This window comes from Tasmannia lanceolata, unplaced genomic scaffold (genome assembly GCF_043159265.1).
Source record: "Tasmannia lanceolata isolate RefF3 unplaced genomic scaffold, GAP_Taslan_0.1 ptg000020l, whole genome shotgun sequence".
In the NCBI taxonomy this organism is placed as follows: Eukaryota; Viridiplantae; Streptophyta; class Magnoliopsida; order Canellales; family Winteraceae; genus Tasmannia; species Tasmannia lanceolata.
Window position 1 is genome coordinate 2,766,929 of NW_027518697.1, and position 25,328 is coordinate 2,792,256.

At 37.5% G+C, this 25,328-nt stretch overlaps 2 protein-coding genes across 5 annotated transcripts; both read right to left on the bottom strand.

The window, feature by feature from the left end:
- Nucleotides 1–770: 770 nt before the first annotated feature.
- Nucleotides 771–8,394, bottom strand: LOC143854437 (protein DETOXIFICATION 40-like). 3 transcript variants are annotated; one of them, XM_077364417.1, is made up of 7 exons: nt 7,904–8,385; nt 6,525–7,156; nt 6,300–6,356; nt 5,643–5,881; nt 3,935–4,053; nt 2,609–2,633; nt 771–1,144 (listed from the first exon to the last, which is right to left on the bottom strand). In XM_077364417.1, exons 1-7 carry the CDS (start codon nt 8,243–8,245, stop codon nt 939–941), a joined length of 1,620 nt encoding a protein of 539 aa, XP_077220532.1. In that variant the 5' UTR covers nt 8,246–8,385; the 3' UTR covers nt 771–938. The 3 variants fall into 3 exon arrangements, with proteins under 3 accessions (XP_077220532.1, XP_077220533.1, XP_077220534.1); XM_077364418.1 differs by having other exon boundaries at nt 2,547–2,633; XM_077364419.1 differs by lacking the exons at nt 771–1,144; nt 2,609–2,633 and having other exon boundaries at nt 5,597–5,881; nt 7,904–8,394.
- A 3,639-nt stretch (nt 8,395–12,033) lies between these two features.
- Nucleotides 12,034–25,041, bottom strand: LOC143854983 (uncharacterized). 2 transcript variants are annotated; one of them, XM_077365136.1, is made up of 6 exons: nt 24,554–25,041; nt 17,578–17,709; nt 16,347–17,106; nt 16,014–16,257; nt 15,487–15,549; nt 12,034–12,336 (listed from the first exon to the last, which is right to left on the bottom strand). In XM_077365136.1, the coding sequence occupies exons 1-6, from the start codon at nt 24,876–24,878 to the stop codon at nt 12,256–12,258; spliced, it is 1,605 nt and encodes a 534-aa protein (XP_077221251.1). In that variant the 5' UTR covers nt 24,879–25,041; the 3' UTR covers nt 12,034–12,255. The 2 variants fall into 2 exon arrangements, with proteins under 2 accessions (XP_077221251.1, XP_077221252.1); XM_077365137.1 differs by lacking the exon at nt 17,578–17,709.
- Between the last annotated feature and the right edge of the window lie 287 nt (nt 25,042–25,328).

A 25,328-nucleotide genomic window follows, 5' to 3' on the forward strand; every position in this document is an offset into this window, starting at 1 on the left:
GAAAAATTATGGAAAAACTTTTTTTCATAGAAAATAATATTCCAAGAAAAAATAAACAGTAGGATTGCAATATTCCTAGAAAATAAAGAAAATTTTAATTTATAATATGTTTCATTTGATGACAATTTTACAATGTTTGTTTTGCCCATTTTGATTTTTTTTTTAAAATCAACAAAAATGAAGTTACAATTTTAATTCAAGGCTCTTGACTTAAAAATGATGAGCTCTTCCATCTTTCCTTTCCTCTGCCCTCTCTTTGTTGAAGTATAAATGATTAAATAACACTAAGGCCCTGTTGTTTTAGATCATGACAACCGATCTAAGGCCCTGTTTGTTTAAGATTATGCCAACCGATTGTAAGTGCCAAACCAATTATCGGACTTAAAATTAAACAGAATTTTGAGTCCAATGATTAGTTTGCCACTCACAATCGATTGCAGTAATCTTAAACGAACAGGGCCTAAAACAAACAGGCCATAACTCTGATGGCTTAAGCTTTTGGAGTAATGGTTGTTCCACATGGTATGTTCAAAACCCAACAGGTCAAGAAATGGGCCACGCATGAGGGGGAGTGTTGAAGTATAAATGATTAAATAACACCAACTCTAACCGCTTAAGCTTTGCATGGTTTCTTGTTTAGTAGCTTAAATTTATATGTTGGAGGGTTGTGGTGTAGAGAAAGTTTCAATCAACAATCACATAGAACATCCTTAGCATCCACCTTCCCATTGTGCTCTGCTTTATCCTAAATATTCCCATACTTCTTAAAATGAGATAAAGGAAAAATATGAGTATATTTGTAAACGACTTCTCACCATACATAAATAAATAGTTTCCTCTGGTGCACAAACACACAAAATTATTGAAGTCTGGATGAATATAAAAATGTCAACATATTCCACATCCTTCCTATATTCTTCCATGTGTCGAAAAATCCTTCATGCCCATGAAGGTAGCAACACAGTGACAAATGGAAGTGTCCTAGTGGAGGCTTGGATCTTCAAAATTATTTTTCCAACACATAAGCATAGTAGTGGCCGGTATGCATTTCTATTATCAATTTCTTTCTTCATTCTTTGATTTGAAGAGAAGGTGGTACTTTCCCCAGATTCCATTTCTCCAACCTTTTCTGGGCTTCCTCTACCTAAAATCCAAATCAAACAGCATGGTTGTCAATAGATATATGAAATCTTTATCCATTCATATACTTAAATTTGAAAGATTTGATCCTTAAAAATACCAGTTATTAAAATAAAACAAAAAGATGCTGAACTTGATTCTTGTAGAATGTAAATCAGGCTTACAGTTCAATCAGTGCAACTGTAGCCAATGATACATTCCCCTAGATCAAGTGATGTGCTTGTTTAAATTCAACAACACCTGAATTAATGGAAAATCACATTATTTTCCCTCTGTATGCAAATCGATCAATAAAGCAACCCCGCCGCCCGCCCCCCAAACAAAAAAGAAGAAGAAGAAACACCATGTAGAGCAAATCTACAGTATACTAAACCTGAAATTTTCCATTGACATTCCTTTTCTCTGCATGAAAAAATTGTACTGGAAAACTTTTTCTATATTAATTTTCATTGGAATATTTAATGAAACTGTTCCACATAGAATAAAATTTCAAATATTTTTCTAAACTCATTCAACATTGAAATTTTGTTCCAATATCTAATATTTTCCTATCTTCAATAAAAACCGCAAACCTATTAGACCTTGGATTTTTCCATGGAATATTATTTTCCACAAAAAAATTTCACCTCATGTTTTGATGGCCGGGATGGGGCTTACCATTTTATACTATGCATATATATCATGTGTAGGGCCTACCATTTGTACTATGCATATATAGCATGTGTAGGGCCTACCATTTTATACTAAGCATATATAGCATGTGTAGGGCTTACCATTTTACACCTTAAGTTTTGATTGGGCGGCACCCAACATTTCTGACCAAACCCATTCATCAATTGGTGCCCACCAACTTATATCTCATGTTTGGAGGGGGGTTAGGCCTACCATCTTACGCTCATGCATAGCATGGGCCAGGAATGTTAATAAACAAAATAAGTGGGTCTCACCTCCACATGAGGAGGGACACAAGAATGCCGTAGTGACTCTTTCTGGATATACTTAACACTTACACACCATAGTTAAAAAAACACCCTGATCAAACCATGGAAATCGGCCATGATCTTACAAGCTATAATTATCTGTTGAAAGTCTGCCATGGAAATTGCCAAATGAATGGTCGGATCATGCTAGCATGACATAGGTGGGCCACGTCAAACTCATATTGTCTAAATCATCCGAGTGTCACATGCAAAGACGCCCAACCATAGCTATCTCGGAGCTCTCAGATCAAATTAATGTCCTGTTCGTTTAAGATTATGCCCACCGATTGTGACTCAAAGACCAATAATCAGACTCAAATTTGTGTTTAATTTTGAACCCGATAATCTCTTTTGGACTCACAAATGGTTAGCATAATCTCAAATGAACAGAGCCAAAGGTACTTAGCATCGTTAAGTAACGATTACATCTTTGTTCCAGTCAGTTCTAATAGTAACACAGAGAAGAATTATCGTCTGCATCACTGTACCTGCAATCATCCCCGACCATATTCCCTGTCCATGTACACAAATTCATATCAGCTACTTCATCATAATTGCTAATTTTTTAAAGACTTCTAAGTAGATATGAAACTTAACAAGGAAGAAGTTACATATTGCTCCCTTTGTACTATATGTTATTAGGAGTCTCAGCGGAAATTACTTCCCATTGATTGATAGATACACCCCTCATTTTTAATAGTGTTCTCGCGTTTAATGTTAAAATATTAAAACAAAGGAAATGATATAGGCACAACCATGTTTTCATAATAGGTGCAAACTCACATTGTCCTATATGCTTAACCAGATGTTACAATTCCCTCTGTGAGGAGCCTTTGACAGTTGGTCATAGCATATGGAATAAGTTGAGTTTGGTCACACAAACGCAACCTGCCCCAAAAATGTCGACATTCAACCAAAAAAAATGAAACAGGAATGGCGAGCCAAAGGGGGAGAGCCGAATATGAAAGAAAATGAAGAAGCTCAATCTTTGACCAGCCCCTTTCAAAGCACCGAACAAGTTTCTGGGCCCAAACTGTATAACCCATATTCCGTACTGGAGGAGGTAGAGGACACTAGTGAATCCCCTCAAAGCCAATCAGAAAACCCAGTGTTCAACACATTCCAAAGTCTCACAGGACATTCCCCCACTCCCACCATCTCTGTCAATGATGATCGGATGGATAGACAGATAGATAGATGAAGAGAGTAAAGAAGATACTGGATCAGAGGAATACTCCGACCCTGAAGAGATTCCCTCATGCATAAAAGGCCCCAGAGTCTCTCCAAAAAAGAATGTATCTTGGGCGGAAGACCTCATTCAAGTCCACCTGATTCAAGTTGAACATGAGGATAACGGTGAAGAGGAGACCCCAGAACTTGGAGAATCAAATTGGCAGGAAGTTCCTAAGACCCATCACACCCCTTCAAAATTAGTTGATCATGTAATTCAGAAGTATTGATCATTTTGTTCTCTTAGGCTTAGTGCTTGACGCTCATATTTGAAGAGCCTTGGTTCCCCTTCTCGCTTGTTCCGAGTTAAGGATGGTTTTCATTCTTAATGTATCATCTTTTCTATATCTAATAAACCGGCAGGGGTTCCCGTTAAACCCCAGCTTGCCCATCAAAAAAAAAAAAAAGTTGAGTTTGCACCTATTATCAAAAAATGGTTGTGCCTATATCATTTGCCAATAATAATTTATTTAATATAATGTGGGTTTAATTCCGACTGGTACATGTGTAAATAGCAATAAAAACATGCAAAATATCATACTATTAAATAAAAAGATGAAAAAAATAAAAGAAAAGTAAGATACCTTCGCCCCGAAATCAAATTTAAAGCCGAGCAGAACACCCAATGGGACGCCGATCACATAATAACATCCCACATTCACATATGCAACAAATTTTTGCCACCCACAACCAACAGCAACACCTTAAAAAAAGAGAAAGAAAATATGATTAGAAACTTCCATTGATATCTTTAAGTGAAAAAGGTTGTTCGAGCCATATTTCAAATAGCTCCTTATCGTTACATCAAGGGTGATAAGGGACAAATACAAATCCACAAAGCATTGCTAGAATACAATGCGGATGTTCTCCATTCGAATACCAAACTGGGGTTTGTTTTATCCTTGGATAAGCTTGCCATCCTCTGCTTACGTAAAGAAGAGCCCAATGGAGAGGGCATACTATACGTGGTTGCTAATTCTCTAGGATTTATTCAAGATAAAATTGTCCAAACAACGTAGCTAATCCTATCAATTACTTTGATTTACCCATATTAATTATGATAAATTGTTCTTTTTAATAAAATTCAAGAAAATCATGATTTAAAAGATAGAAACCACCTTGTTATGATAGATGTACGCATCATTTTCAACTTCTTTTTAATAAAAATTCTATGTAAAGAAAACAATAATTTCCAAACAGAAGTAGACATAAAATGTCTACATTTTTGAGATTTGCTAGGCAATTTCGCGGCTCGCATTTGCATTATAGAACAGCCACCTCAAGTGAATTAAAAGAATAAGACAAAAATCTGCCAAAAAGTCAACATATGTGGCTGTTCTCACGTGCAAAAACCAGCTGCCAAATGGCTTCCCATGGGCTAGCAAATCCTTTTTAATAGATACAGCAGTGTCATTTTCAACTTCTTTCACTAGTTATTACAACCGCCAAGGTGCTGTAATAGGCAATAAAAGTGTTCAAAATAAAGAAAGGAGTGTATATTACAACCACAGAATGATCCCAACCCTTTAATTTGTTGAGTTTTCCTACATTTTCCGTAAAAAAATTGAAAGGCTATGGTCATCCTATGGCCCCCCATTTTTAGGGCACTGACTTATATAGGGATAGGTATAAAAAAAGGAGTTTTTATATGGTGGTGGACCGTCCACCAACAAGGGGAGAGAGAGAGAGAAAAAACCCTCCCCCTTGATTTTTGATCCCTTGATTTTTTATCCAACATGAGCCCCCTTTTTTGACTTTTCCCTTGGATAAATAACCAAGGTGGTTGATATTTTCTCTTTCCGCCCTTTACATATAAAGGCGGCCACCATGTAATTTCTCGAAAAAAAGATACTTTAAAGGGAAATGACATGATTAATCAAGCTTTAGTCTAGATAATAGGGATTTTCTAGCGTCCATTGCAAAAGGCATTTCGCAGATGGTTTGTCGCATGTCAGGCAGCCACATTGGCTCACTTTTCAGCAGACAATTTTGTCATCATTCACGAGGTGGCTGCCCTGACATGCGACAGACCATCTTCAAAATGCCTTCTGCCATGGACGCTGGCAAATCCCTAGATAATATATTTTGCAGCCTTGTTATAAAAAAATGTAGCATTCTATGGAGAAGTAAATGTTGCAGCTGTTTTGTAAATAGTACTATTGCACTGATATTTGCATTATATATCAAATATATACATCTACACATCTGCAATTTGTAAAAAATATTGTGTATGTTGATCAATTTACCTGTAAACCTTCAATTAGAAGAACTTGGTAGGGTGTAAATCCTCACCAGATAAAACAGGTTGAACACCATTTAGAACGAGGGTGAGACCAAGCAAAGGGCAAAGTTCAGACACCGCATTGGCAACGGTATCTCCTTTAGTAAACACATAACTAATGAGATGGCGGTTTGAGAGGACAATGATCGCTGCTATTAAGGCAATGATCAAAGAGCTCAAATTCACTACAATCACAGAGAATGCCGCGGACTTTGGATTTCCAGCTCCCAACTCATTGCTGACTCTCACACTGTAGCTCAATCAAAGCAAACCAATTAACAACAGAAACAAGTATAATTGCATGGGAAAGCTACAGGCAACCGCAATTTTTTGCCTGATTAAGCTAAAGCATCAAATAGAATTGGAGTAAAGGCAAGTAAGCTCAATGTGATTCTTGAAGTAAATGGCTCATCTAAATTTTGATATATGATCATTTATAGGTGGATATTGATATTTGCACTACCATATTTTGATAATGACACAACCTCACCTTCTCTTTTATTGTTTAACCACCTGTCAAAAGCTAATTCGAAAGGAAAAGACAAGGTGAGTTTGTGTCATTATCAAAACATGTAGTGCAAATATAGTACCTCAAAAATATATCTAATCTACTGATGATTTCTTAAATTTAAACAAAACAGAAAGAGGCGTGGAGAAATATAAATCACCTTGCAGCTGCATTGAATCCAACTGAGACCATGAAAACCCAACCAGTGAAGGCCAAGCTGCATGGGACCCAATTAAACTGTATCAATTAATGGCAGTTCTCACTTTCTTCTACTATTTTTTGAATTAGTTTTTCAAGGCTAATATATTACTCAACATGCTATAAAGTATGAACATCCAAATAAGAAAAGTGAATAGATATATTTCGAAATATTTCTATTTCCTACCATATGGAAAGAGAGTCCAAGGCCAGCTGAGGATTCTTGAGCAGCCCCGCGAGCAACACTAGTATCTGAAAATACCATGCCTCAAGACACAACATTACCGCGGATGCCGCCGACAATTTCAAGAATTCCGGTATGCCGGAAAATGCCCGCGTCGAGAACCCGGTCCAAGTATACTTGCACCGATCACTCTTTATGATGTACACAAACTGAGCAATACCAAAGAACCACCACGACAAGCTCAATACTAGTGAAGCCCCGATCAATCCGAGGCCAATCTTATAAACCACGAGCCAACTCAATAAGATATGAAGAAGCAAAGTTGCTATAGAAATATAGGCGCTCGGCGCGATGATGCTCTGAGCTTGCATGAACTTCTGTATAGGGAAATTGGCCGCGTAGGCGAAAATTTGGGGGATCAAACCATATACGAAATACGAAGCCGCGGTGGCGATTGGTGTTGATTGGCCGAAGAGGATTAGGATCGGCTTAGAGAAAATGTAAAGTATTGTGAGGGGAATTCCTGTGGCGATTAAAAGGATTGTAGATCTCTGGAGGTAAATTCCAAGCATGTTGTATTTTCGAGCTCCGTATGCTTGGCCGCACAGGGTTTCTACAGCACTTCCCATCCCCAGCTAAGAAACAAAATTCAAAAGAGTAAAAGGTCAGTCATTTGAAATTGGAAGATTGGGAGATCTTAAAATCTCGAGATTTTATATGATGTGTGGCCGTATAATCTTGTATTTTTTTTTAAAAAAAAAGTAGGGTATGACCCACTCCGTCCATTTATTGGGTCACAACATAAATAGGCTGTGCCCCAAAAATCATTTCCATAGGATAATACTAACCCTACTATCAATAGAGGGAGTGCACATCATGCAACATCATGAAACTCCTTGAGATTTTATATGACGTGTGGCAATATAAACCTGTATTTTTCAAAAAGAAAAGAAAAGAAAGTACGGTGCGATCCACTCCTTAGGATGATCCAAACCGTCCATTTATTGGGCAACAATGTAAATAGGTTGTGCCCCAAAAATCATTTCCATAGGATGATATTAACCCTCCAATCTATGCAGTCCCTCTATTTGTAGGAGAGTTGGATAATCCTATGGAAATTATTTTGGGGGCACAACCTATTCAGGTTGAACAAATGGACGGTTTGGATCTTCTTTTGGATCTGGCCGTTTGGTACTTTTTGAAAAAAATACGGGTTCATACGAACCGAACCACACATGGTAAGAATATTTTTTTAACTTTTACTAAAAATAGATAACTCTCCTCTGACGTGTCTCTTAATTTTCTGAGAAAAGACAGAGAAGTGGGTAGAAGCGATTTGAACGATGAGTTTCTTACAGTTGGATTCAAAAGTAGTTATTTACCATGATGCCATAAGCGAAGATTTGGATACCGGTGTTGCCTAGGGAGGCCGCAGCGAATTGAAGGTTGCCGAGGTGGCCGGAGAAGATCTGTGTAGCCATGGACATGAGGAAGGTTAGAAGGTAAACGATAATGGCGGGTGCCGCAAGGCCGAAGAGGAGCTTTAGTTCGATCAAAGTGGCCGATCGGAGTCGATATAAGTATGGAGTTTCGGTATCGGATAGAACCCTTTCGAGCTCTTTGCTTGGTTGATATTCCGGCACCGCCGAAAATGGTGGTGATGGTGGTGGTGCTACTATTGATGGCAATGACAAGAAGGGTGGATTGAGTTTGTCGGAATCCATGGCGGTGGTGTGGGGAAGAGAATGTTAGAGAATGTTAGTGATGGTGAAAGAATGCTAGAATGGAGCTATTTAAATGGGGGGTTTGAATGGAGCATTTTATACTTTTGGTTTTCATATCATTTTCCAAGAAATGGTTTTAGGGATAAGATACTTTATTTTTTCGTATCATTTTTCCAAGAAATGGTTTTAAGGGATAAGACATTGATTAGGAATAACAATGATGGAATGCTTTATGGGAAATATATTATTCCTTACTAATTTTAGAGCATAGTATCCTTAGTGTTGAGTGTGAGAGATCTCACTGTTGATTGGATCCTTGGATCATCTTGGTGGTAGATCAGGCAACGAAGCTAGATGGGGTGGTTAGGTTAGATTAGGTTTTCTACCATTTTCACTTTTTACGTTTATTATATTATTCCTTTGAGAGGATATGATTGCCAATTTTGCCGAAATCCATTTCCAAATTGCCAATCCTATGTTAGGTGTTCTGTATAAATACTCATTAGGATTAATTACAATCAATCTAAGATTAGTGAATAATCCATGGCCAAGATGATCTAATAGTGAGATCTCCCATATCTGTTATAATATAGCTGGATGGGGGTTTCACTGTTCACACCCACGTGGACAGCTCCCCCATCCCGCTCTGAAAAAAACGTGTATATATATATATATATATATATATATATATATATACACACATCAGCATTACTCTTTAACCATTAACCCCTTTGCTAGAGGGACAAGCGGACACGAGATGCCCGTATCTTGTGAAATCATTATGAGTTAGGAGTGGACACAAGATAGGTGTTGTAGGAATGTTTTTAATGATTTAGTCATCTATTGCAATAGCAAATGTTGCATTGCTTTTTTGTGTGGGAATACCTAACTCATCAAGTTTTGCACATAAAATTACTATATACCCTTTTCCTAAAAACATATACCTCAAAACCCTTTCTTTGTTCTTGTGTATAGTTCCCGAGTAGTAGGTGTTTCTTTCTATGGGTACTAAGGTAGTGCATTCCAGGGTAGCGGCTTTATCGTGTATCGTTAGTGGGTTTCATTTTAGGGCTCGAGCGGTAGAGAGTTTCCATGGCTATCCAAAGAAAAATAAGCAAAAAACATAGCAAGACTATAACTTTGGCCGGTTGGAACAAAAATATGATAACCCTAAATTGGTAGAACGTTCCCTAGGCCCTGTTCGTTTGAGATTGTGGCAACCGATTGTTAGCCCCCAATATGATTATTGGACTCAAAATTAATGTAATTTTGAGGGCTCAGAATCAGTTGTCATAATCTCAAACGAACAAGACCTTATTTTCTAGGCCATTGGTTATCGGCCAAGATCAAAATAAGTATACAGGGAGAGAGTGTTAGAGAGAAATAAGAGAGTAGAGAGAGAGTAAAAAGGGGTTGGGTTAAGAAGAGGAAACTAGGGTTTTGAGAGTTCTAAGTATTTTTTTAGGAAAAGAGTATTTTAGTATTTTTCCCTCAAAAACTTTTAGTGTATTGGTAGCTTCTTTAAAGCTTGCCAAGTTGGTAGTTTGGAAAAAGGTTAACTTGATAACTTTTCCACAGAAGTATGAGTATGCCAGTTGTGAAATCTTGAGTTTTTGGCCATGGCATTTCCATAATGAGTACTATAACGTAGGTTTGGTGATCAGGCCATATTATGATGTTAAAAAGTTGGTGGGCCCTACCATTTGTGTCTCCAATCTCTTTATATCATTCTCCTGATTAATGGTACTCACTACACTTTCAGTAAGATAGAGAGATATAGATGGGGGCATTCACTCTATAAACGTGGGCTGGGAAAATGAAGGCTTCTTCTAGTTGTAGTACTCTACTGATGGAATTGATTTAAGAATGGTAAGGTATGGCGGAGTCCCCGATATGTTATCACTCAATGCACCAAAAAGGTTAGTTAATTTTCTTTTCTTCCTTGTTAGAGCCTCCTCTAGTGTCTATATGATAGCCCTTTTACACTTCCTTGGTAGAGCCCCACTAAGTAAAGATAGAGAGATACCAAAAAAACAGGACAAAAGGTGTAGAGAGATATATTAGGGGGCATTCACTTTACACAACTGGGCTAATATCTAGTTCTAGTACTCTACTTAACAATGGAAAATGATTTGAGAATGATAAGGAATGCGGGGTCCCGAGATTGTAACTCATAGTGCACCGAAAGTTTAGTGGGCCCACTGTATTATAGGGAGTTTTGGGAAATGATATATTTGCCCCTTTCTTCCCCGGGTCACCTTTTGTAGTGTAAAAAAAATGTAGTGAAAATGTACTTCGAGGGCATTGATAAATTGGAATAAAAAAGTATGCACACCGACTCGGTGACTTCATTTAATGTCTACTCTTTTATAACATATTATAGGTCGGCCCCCCTGCATGTGGTGTCTACGGATAGAAGGTTAGGATCATCGAGATGAGTTTTGAGGCACCTTCTATTTACGTTTGGGCCCAACAGCTGTACGGTTTGGATCTTTGAACAAGGTGAACCCCACTCTATTTTTCGTTAAATATGAACACCTACTCACTGATGCCATGTAATGTGTTTTTTAGAAAATTCATTGGCCCCATCTTGTTTGAAGCTCCAAACTAGGGCTGCAACTTGGGTCGGGTAAACCAACACGAAAATAGCTTGGGTTGGGTTCATGTTTCTCAGGTTTCGGGTTGAGCCGGGTCTACAATCCAAAAGCCCGCATGAATCTCGGGTTGAGCCGGGTTTGAAGGGGCCCGACCCGAGTTACTTAAGTTATAATAAATTTTTTTTTTTTTCTAAAACTTTGTTACTATAAATGTGAAAACTTAAAAGTAAAGCTCACACACGCACGCAATCACAGGGAGTCCTTCCATCTTATTTTTATTTCCCCCTTTAGCTCTAGGGTTTCAAGTTTCAACTAAATAGTTAATGCACTAAATAGTTTGTTGTTTATCTCATATGAGTAAAATCATTTTCATTTGGTAATGCATCAATTTATTCTCTGTGGACCAGTTAATAGTCAATGCACTAAAGAGTTTGCTATCCTTGAGTTTTTTCTACTCCTATGAGTTGAGTTGCCTTGCCAAACAAGAGTTTTCCTTAAAAAATTGCGTCAATATAAAAAAAAACCCAACCCGACCTGAGATTTATCATGAGTAGGGCAGGGTTTGGTAATCGTAGGTTTTCCAGAAAAAAAACTCGACCTGAGATATTTCTCGAGTAGGGTTGGGTTCTTCAAAACCCGACCCACCCGACCAGAGTTGCAGCCCTACTCGAAACCATTCATTTGTTGGGCCCCAACATAAATTGCCCTTTCCCAAACTATTATCACCCAAGGATTATTCTTAGCTCTATGTGGAGGTTTATATTACGGTGTCGTCCGTCTATAGATAAGAGGCTTAAGATATTCTGACGGAGATTTTTTCATGGGCAAGTTCTATTTACACCGGGCCCAACAAATGAATGTTTTGGATCTAAGAACAAGGTGGGCCCAAGTGATTTTTAAAATAAAAATAAAAATACGTGTTATATGGTGTCATGTGTTTTTAAAATACAGAGAGGCTTACCTTGCATATAGATCTAAACCATTCAGTTGTTGGGCCCCATCAAGGAGAGATTCGCACGAATATATTCATCCCGGATTAAGGAGATAAAAGGGGTTCTACTGTATCCTCATTCCAATTTCAAACAAAATTCGGATTCAAACAGTTGAAAGCATTGTTGGTAACGCCCATAACTCCATTATTAGTATTTCTCTGCATGTGGGCCCGTTTATACATTTGGCACTTGTGTGATGATTTGGGACCACTAATTTAGTAGAGAGAGAAGATTCCTGGACCCACTTATGATCCATATCAAATGTGGAAAAAGGATTAGAACTGTAAGCATAATAATGGACATTGACAAGAAAGGAAATGGCAAAGAAGAATAATGTAGGAAGATGCAATTATTTATTGTTTATTTATATTAGGGTTACAACAGTGACAGTCTATCACTAGCAAATCTCTGCAATGGCCTCTCATCGTTTTGATTTTTTCTTTGCCTCAGGCTTCTTTCCAGCAGCTTTCTTTCTGCTTTTTTTGAACCTCTCACCATTCTCCTGTCAGAAATATACAATACATATTAGAAAATCCTCACCGTAGATAATCCCTCTTTTGTCAGTACTTTTGTTCTGGTCATGGTTTTAAATTTCGACCGAAATCCGAAATTTCGGTTTTTCCGAAATTTGACCCAAAAAATCTGTTTTTTTTTATAATTAATTTAATATTTCACCGAAATTTAATATTGAATAAAATATTGGTTTCGATTTTTGGATCAGATTTCGACCGAAATTTCAAAGTCCGATACCGAAACCGAAATTTTAAACCTTGGTTCTGGTACACAATATACAGAGAAAAATTGATGGTGAATGTTGTATAAGAATGCTAGAAACTCTTGAGTGTTGTACTTACTACCTCCGTCACTTCGGAGATGTAGAATACATATGCCATAATGGTAAAAAACGTGTATAAAAAGAAGAGAAAGTGTAAAAGACATTGAATTTATGCGAAGAAAATAAATCCAAGTATAACGAGAATAATCATCAACCATATTTGCACAAACCTAGCTGTCTTGTCTTCTTTAATTGGCTTTTGAGAGCTTTTTGGGAAATGTAATAACTTTTTGACAGCTCTCTAAATACTAAAAGACAAGATGGATTGTGAAAAAATCAAAATATGGTTGTGCTGATATCATTTCCCTTATGGGAATTATACCTAGTAGTGATTGGCTCAGGGCCCAAACATCAAAATGAATGATCTCAAATGGAAAGGATGTTTTTATGTCATTATTGGAAATAAAAGGAAGTTCACAATGCATACTTAGTTGAAAAATGGGACACAATTGCAACTCAGTAAGTCTTATTACTTGGGAGAGTCAAAAGAGTTTCTATGGACTTGTAGGGCAAAACGCGGAACACGCTAAGGAAAATGGAGTCAACTCGTGGACCGATGACGCAGGGGAGTTTTAGAACTATGGTTAGAGAAGGTGTTATTTTTTCATTTATATTCTATCACACACCCTCACGTGTGGCCCCTCTTTTTTGGGTTGGACGTATACATGGCACATGTGGCCATTCTTTTTGGTTTGGCCCTACGTGTGGATTTTTAATATCAAGGAGTTATTGGGTTTTGAACCCATGACCTTCTGTGAGGCAATAGCTCTAGTACACACACCACCCAAAAAAAATCATTTGGGAGGGTAACAAGACTTTAAATTCCCTTCAAACAACGATAAAATGATCACTAAATAAAGTTAAAATGAGAAAAGATTAAGAATTACGAAAAAATAACAGATCCGAAATTTCTCCCATTTTTGGGGCTGATTTGGTACCAAACAAGACCGAACAAACCAGAACAAAATAAAATCCTGGCCAGAATGTCCCCCCCTGTTCTTTTGTATTGTTTTGCTAATTGGCATGAAATGTTTCGTCCATTTTGATAACTTAGTCAAGAGTTGTATCATTTGGGCCTCAAATTTCTCCGAATAGGAAGAGTAAATTCCTCACTATCAATTGATATTCTCCCCATGTCCTTGATATTCCCTCCCCAAGGTTGTTACCTGTATCTCTGTGGGAAATAAAGTATTCACAAAGGCTATCCATATCCGTATTCATATATGGGTGTCATAGATAGAGAGATCTATCTCAATTATGTTTCCAGTAAAGAACAAGTAGCTGATAAATAGATAAATGGCCTCATAGCATACCATCATCATTATCTGGTTGACAGGTTGAACATGTACTTGTGGGAGAGTATTGAAAATATTTGAATTGTTTGAGTAGGGGCCAATACCACTTAACCTCCAATTTCTCGAAGGACTTTTTACTGCACACCTTTTGTTGGCTCTAATCCATGCAACAATAAACACCAAACATGATGGGACTTCACCAGATCATAGGTCCGTCCTGAACCTGATCCTACTACCATCTCCACCAAACCTCATTATGAAAACTATCTCTGCCTGTCTATTGCACACCATTCCACCAAAGCCTATGTTGGGGTTCCATGCAAAAGCAATAGTCCCACATCAGACTGAAATGGATGTGGATGGGTTATAAGGGAATGGGCACCCTCCCTCTAAGAGCTAGCTTTTAGGGGTGAGTTCTACCCGGTTTGATTCCCTACAAATGATGTCAGAGCTGGGGCGTGGTAACTCCCGGGAAGATCTCGGTAACCCCATCGTGCCTCCGAGGACGGTGGAATTCCCTCAGAGAAGATCTTGTGGTTCCCATGTTGCTGCCGCATGGAGGGGGGAGATTGTTGGGGTTCCACGAAAAGCAATAGTCCCAAATCGGACATGTGAAATGGATGTGGATGGGTTTATTGGGCACCCTCCCTCTAAGAGCTAGCTTTTAGGGGTGAGTTCTACCCGGTTTGATTCACTACAGCCTACGATACCAGAACCTGCTCTAGACTCTCAGATATTATTTGAACGTTGAACACCATATTCAAAATGGCATTCATGTTTTTTGGGTCACATACCCCTTCCTGTATATGTGATCTTCCTCCTCCCCTTTCTAAAGAAAACCCTTTTGCAGGAACTCCAAATGGTCATCCATGTTTCTTTTTTAGGAACTCCTCATAATTAAAGTGAGGCACAAATCCTTGTCAATGTTTTGAAGTTTGAGCCCGTCAATACTGAACATAATTCTTGCCCTTCCATTGGTTTAAAATCCCATCACCACAAAAACCTATGACAAACCCATTTCCGATTGCATGAAACATATTTTCATTAATTTGATGTTTTCTAAATCACGCTTCTCTAATATTACCATAGACTAACACAATTCATAAAGGAATATATTTAAACTGCTCAACATGATAGCAAACTAAGCATGGACCTTATAAGATATGAATGCACTTTGTCAAATATTGTCTGGATATGCACTCAGTCCAACTTAAATATTTCAGCTGAAGTAAAGGCCAATTGATATTGTGGGTGTGGCAATATAAAAAAAAGCACTGGTAGAAAAAAAGATGCTTATATTTCTACTACAGCACCCCAACTAGTTTGGGACAAAGGCTTTGTTGAGATATTTCTAATGCAGCAAAGCATGCAATGTTTTAATAGGTTACCAAAATTCTACATTTCTACTACGAAAAAGAAAAAGAAAAGTTAAATAATAAAATATTGTTAATGTGTGAACTCTAATAAATGTGCATGTGCACAAAAGAAAAACAAACATCTACATAAAGCTTCTGTAAATTACCTTCATGTAATGCCTGTATGCTATTCGACCTGTCAACTCTTCTCCATTTTTATTGACATAAACCTGAATAAACAACCAAGACAACATATAAGCGTTACATATAAACAAAGGCACTCACATCAGAGCTGACACAGATGTACAAAGTGTTCAACACTTTTCTGAGTCGTTGTTGATAGCTTTTTGACAATTATAACTATTTAAAAATGTATAAAACAAAGATTTCCATTCTATAATATGTATTCTTCAAATAATATTTAACACACATGTATACAGTTTACATGCGTGACTTTATACACTCACATGCACAAGCTCTGTATGTTTGTCTGTGTTCGTGAGTGCCTGTGTGTGTTTGTATGCATAAATGCTTACATGTGCCACAAACAAATAAAATGATTTTGCAGTCTCTCTGAATTGCTCAAAAGTTAAGGAGATTGGATAAACATGAGACACAATATTGGATTTGTTCAGTTAAAACATAGTTAGCAAAGTTGTGACCAAACTCAGGAATACATTCCATTTTTAGTCACCTTTCTTCCATCTTCGCCTGTATACCAGTGACCAGGCGCATTGGTAACTGCATGAACTCTTCTTTGGCCAGCGTCCTTTGGAATGGTAGCAGAACTTCTGGGGTTCACCCAACTCCCAGAATCTTGTGAAACCTCTTTAGCATTTGCATTTATATTTTTCTTGATTTTTTTGGAGCTTCTTTCAAGGCCATTGTCACCAGTTCTATAAATTTGAGTAGGATTATCTCTGTGGCCAAATTGACTCCTAAAGTAACAACATTACAGGGTTAGGACAAGTACCAAAAAAAAACAACTAAAAATTAACCATAGGAAAGATTTCGTGGGGAAAATTACATGTAATCTATAACTGTTGTTTCAGACTGCTGGTTTCCTCTATGGTTCATAGAACCTATAAGGGAGAAGTTAGGTAAGCGGTCACTGACTAATTTCTGTATTCTTGGGTCATTGTGGTAAAAATACCAATAAGCAGGAGGAAGAGGATTTGGCAGTTTCCCACAGTGTGCGACATTTTCATGGATGCTGTTTCTCTGAAAAACACCTTTGCTCTCATCCAATAAATAGTCAGGAGCATGTGATTTACCAGTACTAAAACTCATATCTCCCTTTTTGCTCTGGTCTACATTCCTACCATTCACAGCACTGAAATACTCTTTACAGAACTCATCCAGAGCAGGTGTTGCCAAATTTACATTTTCCTTTGGACGGAAATCATCCCATAAACATTTCTGAACCAACTTTGATGAGATATTTGCCTTCTGTTCACACCTTGTCATGGATTGGGACGGAGTATACCAGCTATCTTTTGTGCATGCACCAACCTTTTGAACAGTGTTAATTTGATCTCCGCTGTTAGAAGGATCATCGGAATCGGAATCAAGTAACTGGATTTTTCTAAGTGGGCTGATAGTCAACTTGGGAAGCATTCCGTTGTTGCTTTTTGCCTCCAAATTTGTAGAAGTTGGAGCATTAGAAGCCACTGTACTTTTCTGGGATTTCGGCTTACTTAATGGTTGAGTTGCGATGACCCCATGACTATGTAGTGAAAACTTTGAACTGCTACATGCAGAACGACTTTGTATTGTTGAATATTCATCTGCCATGAGAAAAATAGGACTCTGAATGACTATCAGTAAAAAAATACAACTCCATTGTGACTCGTGGGAGCAGTTAACTTGAGTCAGGCATACAATGATGCAAAGAAAGTATTAGCATCATATATTTCTCATTGTTCGAATACTCCCTTGAGCTCAATTTGGAAGCATAAAACGATTGCAAATAAACTCACCCAGTATTTAAGTTGTCATACAAGCATAGGTCTGCAGAAGCAAGTTTCTAATTAAAAATAATAACAATATGGTGAAGTTCAAGAAACTTTAGGCACATAACCATTTCTAAAAACGAAAGAAAATAAATAGTAAAACAAAGCTCATAAAGAGAAAGATCGGAGAGCAAAAGGTAAAGGCAAAACAAAAACTCTCCAAAACTGTCATAACATAAAAATTAGTGGTGACTGCTATGCTACTCAGAAATAAATAAATAAAACATAGAAAAGACATTCACGGACTTAAGAGGAGTGCTAACGGGACATCAGGGCGAGGATGGCCACTTCCTACACGCCTTGCATGGGCCCCAACTGTGCACATGGAATTGTTATCCCAGCCCTGAAGTCTTCCCTGGGCATCCTCATAGCATTTTCCTAAACACATATCCATTGCATGGAATCAATTTGTCTATAGAAGAAGCAAACCTGAACTCCATAGAAGAGAAAGGTAGTAAATAAGATAAACATAACTTAAGATGCAAAACATAACAAATGCGTATTAAAATATTTGCTTCCATTCTAATAAAAGCATAGGAAGGTGTTACAAAGGATAACATTTTCTAAAGAACTACATTTGTTAATCTGGTAAAAGCTGTATCAGAAATAAATAGTGTTCTAAAAGGTGGCCTGGGCGGCCGCCTAGGCGCTGGGCGTGGAAAAAACGCACCGCCCAGGCCCTAGGCGTTTAAAAAAGCGGCCTCACAGCCTGGGCGTTATTAGGCGGCCGCCCAGGCGATGTGCGTGGGCCTGGGCGGGGCGGTGAGTGTAGTTTTCAAAAATGATGACAATTTTGATCCTGGTAAAACTTTCAATTTTACTTATAACTTATTGAGTGTAGTTTATAAGTAAAGCTTTCAATTTTACTTATTGATTTTGGTTAATTAGCTGGATGGTGGTCCAATTATGGTGTTGAAATACCAAACTTGCAACGAATGGCGATGAGGATACTTTCTTTGACTTCAAGTTCCTCGGGATGTGAGAGGAATTGGAGTACTTTTGAGGGGGTAAGTGTTAAAAATAATTTAAAGAAAATTTTAGAGATTAAAAGTTTTGCTACTAATATACTAATACTTGCATTTTCTTTTTTTAGATTCATACGAAGAAGAGGAATAGGCTAGATGCTTCAAGATTGAACAATCTTGTTTATGTTCAATTCAATGCTAAGCTCTTCAATGAGAAGAAAAGGATGAAAGAACGAGGAGGAGATGTGTTACTAGCGAATGAAGCTAGTAAGGCTCAAGGATGGATAGTGGATGGTGGTGACGAAGAAGAAGAAGATGAAGTCTACCCCGGTTCGGGACTTACTTGGAGAGTGGTTGGAGAGGCAGCAGGAGCAGATGATGCTTTAGAACCTCAGAGGAGTAGAAGAGTTGGTGGTAGTTCTTCTTCTTCCTCTCGTACCATTCCCAGGAATGTAAGAGAACTTGATGAAGATAATTTTCAATTGGATGATGAGACAGAGGATGAGGGGGTGGATGAGGAGATTGTGTTTGAAGAATCAGATGAAGATAGAGTCTTGGTCTTGGAGGAAGAGGACAATGATTTATGAAAACTGAAGAAGTGCTTGGATCTTAATCTTTTTTTGGTTATGGATTTGTGTTGTATTGTTAAATACTTAAATTATTAAGTATTTTAAGCTTAATTTCTTATTAAGTTTTTGACTTTTTGTTATTATTTAATGTTTAGTGCTTATGCATAAAATGGTTTGGATTGTTATGTATTCAAGTACTTATATTTTATATAAAAAAATGCAAGAAATTATGAAAATATATTAATATCTAAAAAAAAATGAAAAACGCCTAGAAACGCCTGGGCGGCCTAGGCGCTGGGAGGTCAGTCAGCCGCCCAGCTCCGCCCAGTGCTTTTTAGAACACTGGAAATAATGCTGGAAAATCTTGGAAAAAGACAAGGCATATCTCATAGGATTATGGAGATCTAACGAGACACACATTTTTCATGAAAATATCTCACAAGACTGGGTTTGAGTGACTGCCTTCTGTTATCAGCAGTTGATAGACTAATGGAAAGTGGGTTTGGGATGGATTTCCAAAAGGAACTTTCAGGATGACCGGTATGAGTGTTAATGGTCACTTCTTAATATCCCTGAGTGTCCATATTTCACCATTTGAAAAAGATACAATGCTTAGGTCTTTCGGTTCCCATTGTCTATTATCAATAGTCTTTATTCTCTTCACTTACATATATAATGGCACAACTTCTCCAATCCCATGTGTTTGGGGTGCACTGGTGCGTCCACATGTGGAGTCATTTTGTAGGACAATGATAAAAAACCTTAACACAATCAGAAAATTTGACACAATCAACATTTTCAAGAAAAAAGGAATTTTGGATAGCCCATAGGTATGCTGTGTATCTGGAAGCAAAGGAAGATGGCAATCAACTTCTCATCCAATGTAAAGTGGCTCAGAGAATTTAGATCAACATACTGAAGTGTTGGGTGTTCCATGAATCAATGAGTAAGAACTTTCTAGAAACGAGGCCTTTTGCAACAAAGGTAAGATTCTTTGTGGAGTGTGGACTACTCTATATGACATGATTCGGAGCATATAAAAGCGAATAAATAGTAGTATCTTTAATGGAACTTTAAACCATTGTTACTGGGATCGCCACCCCCTATCAGCCCGCGATCTAGATCACACGACCCAAAACATGGTTCTTTTGCAACCTGGATCGCTAAAAATAGCTGCCTGCAAGAGACAGGGAGAGATATATATGTCAACTTACGCCGAGAGAGAGCAATCTCAAAATGGAAGATTTGTTTTCGCCCTTTGAGAGAGTGACATCAAGTGGGGCTTTTCCCTTCAACTGTTGGGTTTACAATTTACACACGGATATCATGCGTCCTCTATTGTCTTGCCTTGAAATTTTGGCATTTCCCTTGTTGTTCAAGCCCATCAAACTTGTCGGTTTATAATGATTTCGTATTATTTCCTCATAAAGTTCAGTTCATTTAATATTTCACTAGTTTTCAATCCCCTTATGCCCTGTTTGTTTTAGATTTTGAGAATTGATTTTGAGAACAAATCACACAAATACATATATAGAGTACTGGAGCGACCCGAATTAGTGAACAAACTAAGCCTACCCTCAGCGTCTTACTGTCCCAAATAGTGAACCAACTAAGCCTACCCTCATCATACCATGTATCGAGCTACCATCGTACCCCATACCCGTTCTCATACCGCGTACCAAAACTAATAGTGTTCCAGATAACATTGCATTAAACCTCCCTTGGAATTAACTTTGGAAATAAAGCTTCGAACCATTAAATGCACAATTGTTAGAAGAGAATTTTAGGGGAGGTCACGCTGGGCGAGCCACTTCAACATTGAAAATTAATATTGTAAAACTATCAATGATCAAAAAGATTTGTAGCTAGGTGGGTCTCAACTCCAGTGGGTTTCATAAAACTTAACTTTGATGGGAGCTTTAGAGGAAAGATGGGGCTGAGCGATATGGGGTATGTTGTGCAGATGTCATGTATTCCGACATTATACAGCACCCAGATGGACTAATTTGCGCAATGCACATGCGATTCGTTCTAAAGGGTATTTCACTAATTTTCTTGATGTAGTGGCAGTGGTATATAAGTCACATATTAGGGTTACAGACTTACAGTTTACAAAGTTTTCCTAATGATTTCTTGGCCGAGAAGAAGAGTAGTTTTGTAGCCCTAAAACCGAAATAGTGAAATTCTTCTCCCATAGACGTAGGCACACTGCCGAACCATATAAATAGTGTCTTCTTGCGTTGTGTGATTTCGTTTCTCACATCTTCTTCCTGTTGCTTGCTGCAAATCGGGTTTGATCCTTGTTTGAGAAGGTATTTCTCAGTTTTCTACAGGGTGTGTTCAAGAATGAGTTGGGGGAGATTATTAGGGTTTTTTTCCTGGTCACTAGGTGTAAAAACCTCAAATTGGGCAAAGGCAAGAGCTATTCTAACTGCACTTCAAATTTTCAAGACAGACCTATCAAGCATCTTATGGGCAAAAGGTGACGCAACCAATGTCGTTGCATGGGGTAAGAGATCAAGTACCTGTCTGTGGAGCCTAGTGAACTTCATATTAAATATACTTGATCTAAATAAAGAGTAAGTGTTAAAAGCCTCTTATTGAAGACCCAATGATACGACATAAACATTGTCGAGGGAAGTAGTAAGCGGTGCCAACTTGTTATATATTATAAATAATTATTATTACTTGAAGTTCTTTCATGGTGCTCTCTCAAAGAGAAAGAGCTCCAAAGAACTTGAATGAGATGAGAGAAACTATCTCTTATTTATAGATGAAGGAGAGAGAGATTTGAAACCCAAATCTCCATTTGGGATTCACCAAATTTCAAATACTTCCCACCAAAGCATTTGAAAAGATTCAAAATGAAAAAGATGGAGGGAACTTTGCACAACTTTCAAGACTTTGATTTTTCCCTTCAAATTAATGGAGGGAACTTGCACAAGTCTCAAAAACTTTGCTTTTTCCCTTCAAAATATATTATTGTAATATAATATAATTAATAACACCAATTACATTATTAGTAATATAACAATTTATAATATATAACAATCCCCCACTTATTACTAATGATGAATGTAGAATGCCTGAAATGCAAAACTGAGTATAAGTATAGTGTAAGTCCAAAGGTGGCCTAGGTTTGAACCTTAGGATTGAATATGAGACACAAGGAAACATATTCACACTATACACGGGTTCTTGGTTCTCTCAAATGACAGCGCGTTAATGGGACTTGCGCTGATCCTATTTTAACAATTACTCTAGGATTTATCCGGAGAAATCCATAGAAAGCGACCTCTCACTTTCTTACTTGTAAAGGCATACTCATAAGGAACGTCCACAACCGCTCTATCGTTCCACTTTCAAAGCTATGAGTCATGTTAAGAACAAAGTTCAACCTATCTTGTTGTGGAGACACAGTGCATTTAACCAGATATGAGACTTTAAGAGAAAAGTTTTACCCCCACTATTTCTCAAAATATATAATGCACTGGAAATGCAACCTCGCGTTAACATTTCATGGATAATTCTTGATTGAATTGCCATTGAACTCTTATGCACATGATTTTTTAAATTAAAGTATTAAACTTCAATTGACATCAATATGATAGAGTGGGTTTCAACCAGTATTATCTCTTTACACCGGTAAAAGTCCCATACCTCCCATGGTTTTATTGATCTTATCACCTGATAAAGGTTTAGTTAGGGGGTCTGCCAACATTTGATCAGTAGGTAAGTATTGAAGTGTCACCTTGCCCTTTTTCACAACTCTTCATATGTGATTATATCTCATAACAATATGTTTGCTATTATTTAGTATGCTTTTTACTATGGATGGTTGCATAATTGCTTGGTCATCTAAGAAACAAACATGTATAGCATTATCTTCAATGGAATCTGAATTCATTGTTATGTCTCTTGCAAGCAAAGAGATACTTTGGATTAAAAGATTTTTAAGGTGCATTCCATTAATAGATTTTACTAAAGGACCAATCACTTTATACTGTGATAATCAAGCAGCAATATAATTGGTGTTATTAATTATATTATATTACAATAATATATTTTGAAAGTAAAAAGCAAAGTTTTTGAGACTTGTGCAAGTTCCCTCTATTAATTTGAAGGGAAAAATCAAAGTTTTGAAAGTTGTGCAAAGTTCCCTCCATCGTTTTCATTTGGAATCTTTTCAAATGCTTTGGTGGGAAGTATTTGAAATTTGGTGAATCCCAAATGGAGATTTGGGTTTCAAACCCCTCTCCTTCATCTATAAATAAGAGATAGTTTATCTCATCTCATTCAAGTTCTTTGGAGCTCTTTCTCTTTGAGAGAGCACCATGAAAGAACTTCAAGTAATAATAATTATTAATATATATATATATATATATATATATATATATATATATATATATATAAAAGAAGAAGAAGAAAGAAGAAGAAATAAAAAGACGGTTAAAGCCTAACGGCTATAACTGTCATTTAAACAAAAAACTTTTTAATAGCCGAAACAGTTTTTTGTTAAACGGCTATATTTGAAGAGTCACGCCTCTTCTTTAGAAAGGTGCTAATCTCTTCATGAGAGGGTGTCTTTACACCGATTCTGAGTCTCTTCAGAAGGGTGTATTTGCACCTATTCGAAGTCCTTAAAAGGGACTCGATCCGAGTTTGTTGAAGAAAAAAAAACTTCTTCTTCCAGATTTTCTAAAGTCTTTTCTCTTCTAACTTTCATACTAGTTTTAAACGTATTTTCTGAGTGGGTTCTGGTTCGTGAGAATACAGGAAGTGCAGTCCTGTTAAAATTCTCGATGTTGGGCATTGTATCCTGGAGATAGAATTTCTGAGTCCATCTGCATCTACACGTGGGAAATTACTATCTTAAAGATAGCTTCCTGGAAGTGCCTTGCCCAACAAATTCTTTTGTTCTTATCATTATCTACAACACAACTTTTGTAGCCTTTTTGTCAAGGAAAATGACGGATTGGCAAGCGCATTGTATCTCGTTGTCACTGTGTTTTTGTTTCACATCTCTTGTTCTACTTTACCTTTCAATGCATTATCAATCTCCTTTTATTGCTCAATTAAATAACATAAAACATTGGGCATTTGAAATGGCAGTAGGGAAACAGTGATGTTAGAGAGCTAAATCCGATACCAAGGATTCTCAGATATTACACTCCATCCGAAAGCACACTTCACCTTCCCTTTTCTTTTTTTCTCCAAATTCTCCTTCACCTTCTTTTTCCCCCTTCTCACATCCCTCTTTCCCCTTCCATATCCATTACAACCCAAACCTACTAACGAATCTCTTCCCTCACACAACCTAAGTCACCAAACCGCTTAAGAACCAATCTTTATTTATCTCTTTTGTATCTGCTGAAGTTTTTTTTTTTTTTTTTTTTTTTTTTTTTTTTTTTTTTTTTTTTTGAGCTGTTTTCATTGATCAAATACTCTAAGCCTAAACTGTAATTTTCATTATCATTTATGCATAAACATGATTTTTTTATTTTATTTTCATTTTCACTACAACATCACCGATTTTAAAATCTTATTCACTATAAACAATATCAGATTTCATATGCACACCATTACATAATCAAGAGACTAATCACGGAAAGAAGATTCAACTAAAGAAAGAAAGTGAAACCACAGAGATCCAAATCAAGCCAAACAATAGAAACTCCGATCAATTACCTCTACACCGATCCTCCTGGGAGGAAAACTCCTCAATCTCATCATTGACATTCGGTAACTTCACAGGTTCTCCCATGCCAGAGGACGATGCCATAGCCCCTCGCCTCAGGCGCTTGAGTACCGGAGGCGGATCTTCTTCTTCTTCTTCGAGAAGAAGATCTGGATCTAGGGTTTCAGGATCAAAATCTCCATCATCTTCGAATGTCCAAACACTTACATTGCTTGAAGATTCTGCAGCTGATTTGCGGACTGTTTCTCCGATGGGATTTGAATCGAAGTCTAGATCGATTCCGAGAGAAAACGAGGGAGCTGTGAAATCCGCCATGAGAGAGAGAGAGAGAGAGAGAGAGAGAGAGAGAGAGAGATTGAAAATTGGGGAAATAGAGGGAGTTTGGAGGAGACAAAGGGGTATTTATACCGAAGGGAATTTGAAAATTGGGAAAATGGAGGGAGTTTGGAGGAGACAAAAATGGGTATTTATACAGAAGGTTTCGCTTCACCCCGTTTTGCGCCAAAATATTGATGGTGAAAGAACTTTAGTCTGAAAATAAGGATTTGCTATAGACCATTCCAGAAGGCATTTCGCGGGGCTGCTGTTCCATCAAAGAGAAGCCACCTCAGATAATAAAACAATAAGACAGAATCTGTTGAAAAGTGAATGTATGTGGCTGCTCTCACATGCAACAGCCAGCTGCAAAATGCCTTGCTGTGATGGTCTCTAGCAAATCCCCTGAAAAGAAGAGGGAGCAAAAGATATTTTTGAGGGAGGTTATAC